Raw genomic sequence first — 11,574 nt, 5'->3', positions numbered from 1 at the left:
CAAAACAGAAGGGCCAAGACTTGGGAATAGGTTGAGGTGCAACCTCACGTGAACATGAAGGAAGGCTTTTGACGAGAAATAAATACTTAAGAAATAAAATCTGAAGCAAATTTTCTTGAAAAATACATGTAATTTACTTACGTGCTTTTTCCACAGAAAATTGTCTGTTCACACCATAACAACAGGGCATTAAAATCATAATCTAGAAAATAAATCCTATTTTAATGCACAGAGTTATGGCGTGAAAAAATGTTATGTTACACAATTCACTTTTTTCTTAAATGCTCCTTTAACAACACAATTGCCAATATTTTTACCTATAGTCTTTAGAAAGCAACATAATTCTTAAATAAAGTGTGTGTGCTGCCACCAAGAGTCCACAACAAGATCTGACTACAAATTGCTTTGTTTTCCAGCACTGTAAAAAGTTTCTCCATATTCCCTCCTTCCCGAGCAGCTGCACAAATCCAGTCACCAAAGACCCCACTAAAATGAATCTGCCAGATCATCGCACGTTGAGTCGGACGTTAATGTTCATCGCTGCCAGTTCAGCCACAAAGTATCGGAAGACGTAGGGCACTGAGACGATCTCGATGGTGTCCGACTGCTGGCAGACAGTACACTGGTACTTCCTGTGGCGTGTTGCAGACCACGAGGGCGGGGGCTTTTCCAGCACCGGTGACAGAAGGCTGCCGCACTTGATGCACACGCGAGCCACGGAACGGTCGGAGCAGTTGAAGAGGCGGTCTTGAAGCAAGAAGGACGTGCCGTGAGCTAGCAGGGCGTCACGTTCCATCTCCCCGAATCGAATGCCTCCTTGGATATTTCTTCCTCCCAGAGGCTGGTTGGTTACCTTATCCCTTGCCCCAGTAGTCCTTACCTGGAATTTGTCGGAGACCATATGACGCAGGCGCTGGTAGTAAACTACACCGATAAAAATATCTGCCTCCAGCTCCACCCCGCTAATGCCACTGTAGAGCCTCTCTGTCCCGTAGTAGTTGTAACCAGCAGCCTGGAGCATCTTCCCAAAGTATTCCAGAGCGGAGTTCTCCTCAGAGAACGTGAACGGTGTAGCGTCGTGGCAAAGGCCATGCATGGCAGCGGACTTGCCCGCCATGCTTTCGATCAGCATCCCTATGGTCATCCGGGAAGGGAATCCGTGGGGGTTGAACAGAATATCCGGCATCATTCCACTCTCCGTGAAGGGCATGTCCTCTGCTGGCCACAGTCGGCTCAAGATACCCTTCTGTCCATGTCGACTGGCAAACTTATCTCCAATGGTAGGGTTGCGAGGGATCCTCATGGTGATGCAGACACGCTTAAACAGCGCAGTTCCACTATCGTTGCTGCAGACTTTTATGTTATCCACAACACTGCTTTCTTTGCTCCTGTGTAAAGTAACAAGAAGTTTAAATTAATTGAAATTCACTAACTTTAAAGCCTGTGTCCAAATCACCAATTGCCATCCATGACTAGGTTAATAAGTTAAAATCGTACAGTGGTAACAGTGCAAAAGATGGCTGTCATGGTCTCTGGCACAGCCAGTTGCTCTTTCCCTGCCATTCCCCAATGCCCTGCCTTTTTTTGTGTTTAAGTACCAACCCAATTCCTCTTTTGAAAGCCCTCAGGATTGAATCCATCAACTGTGTCGTGCAATTCATTCCCAATCCTAAACTAAAATATTTTCCCCCATATCACCTTTGAGTGAAATTCCATAATGTATCTATATCCCTACAAAAATTCTTATATCCTCCTCGTTGGATTTGACTGTTTTAAGTGGTTTTTTTTAACGTATAGTGTTTAATACACCTCAAGTGGCTGCACAAGGAATGGCCACTTCCTAGCTTATTGGTTCGTCCATCAGATGAACACGTGTTTTCTCAATGGTTGGTTTGGCCAGAGGTATCTAATAGGTTGCCTGATTGGACTACCGTTAGCTAAGGTGTACCTCTGATCTCGGGGATAAAAGGTGTCGTTTTTTGTTAATCTCTCTCTTGCCTCTATCTTTCTCTTGCCTCTCTCTCTCTCTTGCTCTCTTCCCTCCCCGGCCCTAGCTCATCTTTAGTTCCTTTTGTCTCGGCTCATCTCCCAGTAGTAAAGCCAGTGCCATGTGCTCTGTGACTGTTTCTTTGTTTTAAACTTTTCCAATAAAACTTTGTGAAGCACCCAGTTGTTTTCAACTCATTCCTGGACTCCTGAAAGAACCATTCCTGGGACTCCGAAAATAACCGGATCTGACATCCTCATGGCTTGCTTACTTACTCACCTATCTCTATTACAACTGCATATTTTACTACACATTTGGTCCCTTCATGGAAGTTATTAAAATGGAATGTAAGTAGTTGAGGCCACAGCTCTGACAGCAGCGGCATCAACTAATTACAGCTTGCCAACCTCAAAATGATCCATTTCTTCCCATCTCAGTTTTCTGTTAGTTAGCCAATCCTCTGTCTGTATTAATGACATAACCTGTTGACATGAACCCCATTTACCTTGTGCAGTAACCTTTGACGTGACACGTTATTGAATGACTTCTGACAATCTGAACATATCCACACATTCCCCTCTAACCACCCTGCTTCCCATCTCTTTAAGGAACACTAATGACAGGTCTCACACTAAATGGCTAACTTCCCACAAATGGCAAAGAAATTAATCACCAGCTAATTCATTCAATGTTTCGTTTCATCACATATATATGCTATATTTATCTAAAAGTGGTGCAGGAGGCAAAAATAACCCTGCATCTAACCTTCCTACACAGTGTGCAAGATTTAGAGAGAACAAATCAAAGTTCAGTTTTCGGGTGGAAGAGCAACACAAGTGAACTCAACCAATTCCTCACACTTTTGCACTGGGTATTTGGACTGAAAGGGACTTTTTTTTTTAAACTCACTTGTAGTAAACCACAAAACTTTCCCCAGTGTTGAGATTCACGTAACCATAAAACGGGTCACCATACTCCAATACAGCTCCGACTGACGGCAATCCATCATCATCAAGTTTGTGTGTTATTCGCTTTTCACCAGATGCAACACCAAACACAAAGTTCCCATTACTTTGCTTAACCTGTTGATCAAGGTCTATCATTTCGGTCTTATAAACACTTCCCTGGGCAAATCCTCGTTCCCAAGATGCCTTGTTGACAATCTTTTAAATAAAACAAAAGATACATGACATTAGAACCAATAATGCATGCAGTTTAACACAAACGTATCCCAAAGCAAAATTCCATCTAATAGAAACATACCTTTCCCCAAAACGCTTCGAATTTCATGAACCTTGCTAATATAGGGTCTTCTTTAAAGAAAGAGGAATAGGAGCTTCCATTTTCTTTACCAAGCAGTCTCAAGTGACATGTAACGTTTAGTTGCAGGCTAAAGTTCTCTCTACATTGTTATAAGACTATTGAACGGTTAAGATGGACTCTTGACCTCACAATCTACCTCATTATGGCTTTGCACCTCATTGCCTGCCTGCACTGCACTTTCTCTGTAACTGTAACATTTTATTCTGCATTCTGGCTGGAGGTCATTGACTAGTGGTGTTCCACAGGGATCCGCACTGGGACCTCTGCTGTTTGTGACATATATACTAAATGACCTGGATGAAAATGTAGATGGGTGGGTTAGTAAGTTTGCAGACGATACAAAGATTGGTGGTGTTGTGGATAGCGTGGAAGGCTGCGAAAGGATACAGCGGGATATAGATCAGTTGCAGATATGGGCGGAGAGATGGCAGATGGAGCTTAACCTGGCCAAATGTGAAGTGTTGCACTTTGGGAGATCAAAAGTAAAGGGACAGTACATTGTTAATGGCAAGACCCTTAACAGTGTTGATGTGCAGAAGGATCTTGGGGACCAAGTCTGTAACTCCCTGAAAGTGGCTACACAGGTTGATAGGGTGGTAAAGAAGGCATATGGCATGTTTGCCTTTATAAGTGGAGGAATTGAGTTCAAGAGTCAGGAAGTTATGTTGCAGCTTTATAAAACTCTAGTTAGGCCGCATCTGGAGTATTGCATTCAGTTTTGGTTGCCCTCATTATAGGAAGGATGTGGAGGCTTTGGAGAGGGTGCAGAAGCGGTTTACCAGAATGCTGCCTGGATTAGAGGGTATGTGCTATGAAGAGAGGCTGGACAAACTTGGGTTGTTTTCTCTGGAGCAGCGGAGGCTGAGGGGAGATCTGATAGAGGTTTATAAGATTATGAGAAGCATAAATAGACAGCCGTTATCTTTTTCCCAGGTTTAAAATGTCTAATGCCAAAGGGCATGCATTTAAGGTGAGAGGGGGTAAGTTCAAAGGACATGTGCAGGGCAATTTTTTTTTTATATATACACAGTGAGTGTTGGGTGCCTGGAATCTGCTGCCAGGGGTGGTGGTGGACGCAAGTACAATAGAGGCATTCAAGAGGCTCTTAGAGAGGCACAGGAATGTGCAGAGAATGGAGGGATATGGACATTGTGTAGGCAGAATGGATTAGACAATAGACAATAGGAGCAGAAGAAGACCATTCGGCCCTTCGAGTCTGCACCGCCATTTTGAGATCATGGCTGATCCTCAACAATCAATATCCTGTTCCTGCCTTGTCCCCATATCCCTTGATTCCCCTATCTATAAGAAACCTATCTAGCTCCTTCTTGAAAGTGCCCAGAGAATTGGCCTCCGCTGCCCTCTGAGGCATTGCATTCCACAAATTCACAACCCTCTGGGAGAAGAAGTTTTTCCTCCCCTCTGTCCTAAATGGCTTAGCCCTTATTCTTAAATCATGCCCCCTGGTCCTGGACTTCCCCAACATCTGGAACATATTTCCTGTCTCTATCTTGTCCAATCCCTTAATAATCCTGTATGTTTCAATCAGATCCCCTCTCAATCTTCTCAATTCCAGCGTGTACAATCCCAGTCTCTCCAACCTCTCAGCATAAGACAGTCCCGACATCCCCGGAATTAACCTCGTAAACCTACGCTGCACACCCTCTATAGCCAGGATATCCTTCCTTAACCCTGGAGACCAAAACTGTACACAATACTCCAGGAGTGGTCTCACCAGGGCCCTGTACAAATGCAAAAGAATCTCCTTGCTTTTGTACTCAATTCCCCTTGTAATACAGGCCAACATTCCATTAGCCTTCATCACTGCCTGCTGCACTTGCTCATTCACTTTCAGTGACTGATGAACAAGGACTCCTAGATCCCTTTGTATTTCCCCCTTACCTAACCCCACACCATTCAGATAATAATCCGCCTTCCTGTTCCTGCTCCAAAAGTGGATAACCTCACACTTATCCACATTAAACTTCATCTGCCAAGTATCTGCCCACTTACCCAACCTGTCCAAATCACCTTGAATTCTCCTAACTTCCTCTTCACATGTCGCACTGCCACCCAACTTTGTATCATCAGCAAAATTGCTAATGTTATTCACAATGCCTTCATCAGTTGGGCATCTGATTACTAATTTAATTAGCTCTGCACAACATAGTAGGCCAAAGGGCCTGTTCCTGTGTACCGTTCTATGCTCTATTCTGTTATTGTTTTCCCTTGTACTACCACAACGCACCGTTGTAATGAAGTGATCTGTATGGACGGCATGCCAAACAAAGTTTTTCCCTGTACCTCGGTACATGTGACAATATTAAACCAATTTACAAAGAAGAGATGAGACTGCTTTCATGACAAGTAAATAATCAATGGTCTCAAACATGAGAAAAAAACTTGTCACTACATGGGTTAAGAGCACAGGGGCGTGAGTTCAGGTAGGTTTAGATTAATTCAAGTAAATACATACCATAGCATCTTCCATATCATACCCAGTGTATGAGATGACAGCTACAACAGCATTTGTTCCTGTGGGATAGTTATCCATATTAAAGAAGTCATACATGTGCGGTCGCACCAGGGGGCTCTGTGGAGTTTGAAGACGATAGAGTTTGCTATCAGATCTGTCTGGGAAGGTGTACAAGGGAAAACCCATTGTTTGCTTCCCTAGAAGAAAGGAGGAAAAGAAGTAAATCATTTCTTGGAATACAATGTGAAATTAAAGGTCAACTCATCAATAATTTGATACACATGTATTTAGTGAATTTCTGGTATTTTGCAGACAACATCCTCAACTGAGACAAGAAACTACAGGTTCACCATGGTTACAACATGGATGGAGGCCACTCAGCCCTTCCAGGTCCACACCAGCACAATGCAGGAACAGTTCTGCTAGTTTGCCTTCTATACCTTTATCCCCACAGCCCTGCAAGTTTTTCCCTTTCAAGTACTTATCCGGCTCCCAAATAATTATTTAACCAGATTATCACTGACAAACGAGGTGAAATTTGTCGTTTTGCAGCAGCAGTACAGTGAAAAGACATGAAATCTATAAATTACAAAAATAAATAAATAGTGCAAAACAAAAGGAATAATGAGGTAATGTTCACAGGCTTATTGACCGTTCTCAAATCTGATGGCGGAGGGAAAGAAACCGTTCTTGAATCGTTGAGTTTGGGTCTTGAGGCCCCTGTACCTCCTCCCTGATGGTAGTAATGAGAAGAGGGCATGTCCCAGATGGTGAGGGTCCTTAATGATGGATGGCACCTTCTTGAGGCACCGCCTCTTGAAGACGTCTTCAATGGTGGGGAGTGTTGTGCCTGTGATGGAGCTGGCTGAGTCTACAACCTCTTGCGATCCTGTGCATTGGAGGCTCCATACCAGGCTGTGATGCAACCAGTCAGGATGCTCTCCACCGTACATCTATAGAAATTTGTAAGAGCCTTTGGTGACATACTAAATCTCCTCAAACTTCTGACAAAGTAGAGCTGCTGGCATGCCTTCTTCATGATCTGCCTCCAGTATCTTACTCCCCTACAATGCATACCCAATACTAAACACCCATGCATAAAAACATTTACACATATTAATTTCAGCTCTTTTGGCAATTACATTCATTCTATTTCCTCTGGTTTGAATTTTATACCATTGGAGCAGTTTCTCTCCATCTATACCCTATGTTATTCTAAATACCCTCATCAGATCCTTTCTCATCCTCCTTTCCTCCAAAGAGTACCTTTCGTCTATCAATGCACATAAAGGCTCTCATGCCTGGAATCATTTCAGTAAATATCTTCTGCATCCTCCCTGAACTCATAGATTTATGTGCGTATACTCCCAGATCTCTCTGCTCCTTAGAACTTCTCCAAATTTCTTACATTCTTTTCACTTTGGGCACAAGGGATCCCATTTTACTCACCCATCTGACATTGGTACATGTTCCTGGGACTTTGGTTATGATCTGAGTAGGGGATGAAACTGGCCACAACACTCAGCATGCTATGTGGGAAAAGCTCCTGATGGCTTGTTATTCCTGGCAAGATGTCTGCCTCTGTGATGGCAATGTTCATGTACAGCTGCAGGATAACAAAATATTGTAAGTGTTAGCATGTATTTTTTTTCTAATATTATAGTAAATTATTTGATATATAAAAAGGAAAAACATTACTGTGACATAAAAGTTAGAAAACATGCACCACTAGACTCAAGGACAGCTTCTATCCCTCTGTCAGAAGTGCCTTGAAAAGACCTCCTGTATGTTGAAGATGAACTCTTGACCTCACAATCTACCTCGTCATGGCCCTTTCAACTTACTGTCTTTCTGCACTGCACTTTCTCTGTAACTGTAACAGTATATCCTGCATTCTGTTACTGCTTTACCCTTGTACTACCTCAAAGCACTTACGTTTCTGAAATGATCTTTATGGATGGCTTGCAAAACTAAGTTTTTCCACTGTACCTCAGTACATGTAACAATAATAAACCAATACCCATACTAATAACCACAAAGTACTTGTCTCGGTGACTTTCAGGCACTTAGAACATAGAACAGTACAGCACAGAACAGGCCCTTTGGCCCACAATGTTGTGCTGACATAGCTAATCCCTCCCACCTACAGAATGCCCATATCCCTCCATTTTGCTCTCACTCACGTGCCCATCCAAACCATTCTTAAAAGCCCCCAATGAGTTTGCCTCCACCACCCTATCAGGCAATGCATTCCAGGCATCCACCACTCTGAGTAAAGAAAAACTTACCCTTCACGTCTCTTCTGAAACTACCCCTTCTCACCTTAGATGCATGCCCTCCGGTATTGGATCACTTAATAATGGAAAAAGATATTGCTTGTCCACCCTATCTATGCCTCTCATATGCACTTATGCCTGTTTTTTTTGAGGCAGAAACAAAGTAGCCTCCTCACTAATCCTCTGGAAGTTCATGTGGATTATTTAACCTTTATTTGTTACCTTTTAATTTTTACTTCTGACTAGGTTAATTTAGGTGCTGGGATAGGAAGACAGTTGGGTTAACATACTGGAGATGAGTTAAGCCAGAGGATCACCTCCATCCAAATCAGTTTTACCACTTTGTGAACAATGAATTAGACTTTTTCCAAACTTTGCATGGAAAATTATTGGGAGATTATTACCTGTTCAAGTGTTCCAATAAGCTCTTCTTTTCCCAAGGCCAGGTTTCTCACTGGTCTCATCATCCGGCACATGGTGGTGAAGAGGTACAGTCCTGGGTAAATGCTGGGCTTACCCATCATTGGAATAAGAACAATTTCAATCCATGAAGGGACTTTTTTCATTTGTAGAACCTGTCAGGAAAACAAACTTTGTGTAATCGCCATGAAGATCTTTACATTGTAGTCCATTGATTCTCATCTTTTCTATTATTTAACATGATTAATTATAAATATAGAAACTTAAGTTTCCTTGCTAACAGACTGGACAAGGTCTTGGCCTGTGTTGAGTTAGTGGAACTGAGCAGAGGTCAGAGCTTTGCCTATGGTGTCAGCTCTGTTACATGGAAGGTAAAGTACAGTACTTGGCTCTGATCACTAACCAGGACAATGTACACTGCTGTCAGTCCCCTTCTACCTGTGGGTGAATAGTTTCCTGTCTTTCATTGTCCACACATCAAGAAGCTTACTTTCAGAAAGATATTACATGGAATTTTAACCCTGTAAGCATTAGCAATGTCAAATAAGGGAAAAGTGAGGAGAAAAAGAAAAATCAATTACAGTGATTACATCAAAAACTTCAAGCTGTCTCTGCTGGCATCTCAAGACTTAGCACACCACAAGAACATAAGAAATAGGAGTAGTAGCTAGAAAGCCTCTCAAGCCTGTTCTGCCATTCAATGAAAACTACTTTCCTGCCCATCACCACAACATTCAACTTCCCCACAGACCAAAAATCTTTCAAATGACTCTGGGATAGAGAACTCTAAATATTCACCAGCTTGAGAGAAATTCCTCATCATTTTAATTTGGAGATCTCTTATTCAGAAACTATGCTCCTAGTTCTGGATTCTGTGAGAAGTATTCATTCTGTTAAGCGTCCTCAGAGCCACCTTCATTTCATTAGGATCACCTCTCATTTTTCAATGTATCGGACGTCTAATCTGCTCAATCATTCATCATAAAACAACAGCCTCATCCCAGGAATCAACTAACTGAGCCTTCTCTGAACTGCCTCCAATGCAAGAAATGCCTCCTTAAATAAAGAAACAAAACTGTGTTTGTGTGGTAAATCCTGAGCGTTAATGTCCGATTTTGTACTCTAATTGCTATAGGTGGTTCTCCATAAGGATGAAAGGAAAAAGTAGTGTTTCTTCCTTCTCTAATACCACTCCATTTAAAGCAGTGGTTTTTAATCTTTTTTGTTGATACCCTCTTGCAATTATTAACACATTCCTGAAAGTACTTAACACATGCTCAGGAATCCAATCTCCAGTAAACCTATCAGCTGAAGAAAGTGGTGCTACAATTACCAGGGTATTGTTTTTATTACAATATATGACAAGGACAAAGTACTAGCAGTTTAACAGAAAACAAAACACAGAGAGGGTTCTCAATTCTGTGCCGCAGATGCAATGTTTGTCTGCTTGAGGATAAATTTCGCCTGGCCAAGATGTCCAAGTTTCCTAAACTCCCTTTATCTGAGACCAGATATGTAGGCACTGGCAGATGGGGTCTAGTCAGCACAAAAGGCCAGTGTATTCCAGTGAACTATTTCCCCCAATAACCACATGAAACAGCTTAAAATAAAAGCAATACCTACTTTAAAGTTGCGCAGCGTATCGGCAATAGTTGGTCCTTTCTCTTTTTCTACCCAGCCCACTACAGTGCCGTCCAGGAGAACCGGGTAGCACTCAGAGTACGGCTGGCTGGGTTTGCCATCTATTGGTGTAACACCTGCAGAACACACAGAACAGAACAGTTCACAGCAGAGCCTTGACTGACAAAGAACAAACTGCTGGGGGGAGCTCAGTGGGAACTCTCCTCCAGATTCCAGCATCTGCTGGCTCTCATGTCTCCACAGTTACAGAGCTACTGAAACAGCGGCACTTTCAACAATCCTAAGGTATTGCTGCTCCTTCAATCATACAGGCCCTCCCTGGGTTACAAACTTATGGACAGCCCATGCATATGAACAAGCTCTCATAAATATTTAAATTCAAATGAGAACCATCCTGGGTATCCTTCTAGTCAATCTGCACCCACTGGGAGTGCAGTTTCCAGAATGGGATGTGATATTCTTATGATGGTACAGCGGTGCAACTACTAGAGCTGCTGCCTCACAGCTCCAGCGACACAGGTTCAGTCCTGATCCCTGATGCTGTCTGTGTGGAATCCGCATGCTCTCCACACGAGATTTTGCAAGTGCTCCTGTTTCCTCCCACATCCCAAAAATGTGCAGGTTGGTAGATTAATTGGACACTGTAAATTGCCTTCAGTGTGTAGGTGAATGATAGAATCTGTGGGGCAAGTTGATGGAATGTGGAAAGAATAAAGTGAGCCAGGGTAGTATAAAAATGGGGCTCGACGGTCGGTGTAGACTGGTAGGTCGAAGGGCCTGTTTCTGTGTTGTATCTCTCTCTGTCTCCCCAAGGCTGAATCAGTAAGTTCTGACGGTTTGGCGTAGCTTCCATGTTTCTTACTACTTAGAAAGCCAGGGATTCAGCAAGCCTTTTTAAACTATCTTAGAACTTGTAATGTCATCTTCAAAGACAATTGCCAGGTCACTGTTCCCAAACTCTTTAAAATTGTACTACTCAACTCACATTGCTGCTCCGTTCAGGCACAGTAGTGTAGCGGTTAGCATAACACTATTACAGCACCAGCGCCAGGTTCAATTCCCGCCACTGTCTGTAAGGAGTTTGTATGTTCTCCCCGTGACTGCATGGGTTTCCATAGAACCATAGAACAATACGGCACAATACAGGCCCTTCGGCCCACCATGTTGTGCCGACCTTCAAACCACTCCTAAGACTATCTAACCCCTTCCTCCCACATATCCGTCTATCTTAAATTCCTCCATATGCTTATCTAACAATCTCTTGAACTTTACCAACCAGCTTTCCCCCAAGTGAAAACAAAACATTTCTAGTAACTTTTATACTTATCTTTCATTATGTTCTCCCTTAATGGAGGAATAAGATTTTTGGGGAAAATGTTACTTTGCCATGTACATAGAGAAATAAAAGTTCAAGAAATATTTAGTTAATAGCACATTCAGGTGAGGTATAA

At 42.6% G+C, this 11,574-nt stretch overlaps 1 protein-coding gene across 1 annotated transcript in view; it reads right to left on the bottom strand.

Moving 5' to 3' along the window:
* Positions 1 to 11,574, bottom strand: part of polr1b (RNA polymerase I subunit B) — a 34,406-nt gene continuing 22,832 nt past the window's right edge. Inside the window, exons 10-15 of the mRNA XM_052025049.1 lie at positions 10,106 to 10,239; positions 8,467 to 8,637; positions 7,236 to 7,392; positions 5,787 to 5,983; positions 2,897 to 3,150; positions 1 to 1,388 (exon numbers count right to left, since the gene is read on the bottom strand). Coding sequence (XP_051881009.1) covers positions 506 to 1,388; positions 2,897 to 3,150; positions 5,787 to 5,983; positions 7,236 to 7,392; positions 8,467 to 8,637; positions 10,106 to 10,239 — 1,796 coding nt within the window. The 3' untranslated portion in view covers positions 1 to 505. The remainder of the gene's footprint in view (positions 1,389 to 2,896; positions 3,151 to 5,786; positions 5,984 to 7,235; positions 7,393 to 8,466; positions 8,638 to 10,105; positions 10,240 to 11,574) is intronic.

The sequence above is a fragment of the Pristis pectinata genome, chromosome 10, assembly GCF_009764475.1.
Source record: "Pristis pectinata isolate sPriPec2 chromosome 10, sPriPec2.1.pri, whole genome shotgun sequence".
Classification (NCBI taxonomy): domain Eukaryota; kingdom Metazoa; phylum Chordata; class Chondrichthyes; order Rhinopristiformes; family Pristidae; genus Pristis; species Pristis pectinata.
This window is presented reverse-complemented; position numbering and strand designations above follow the sequence as displayed.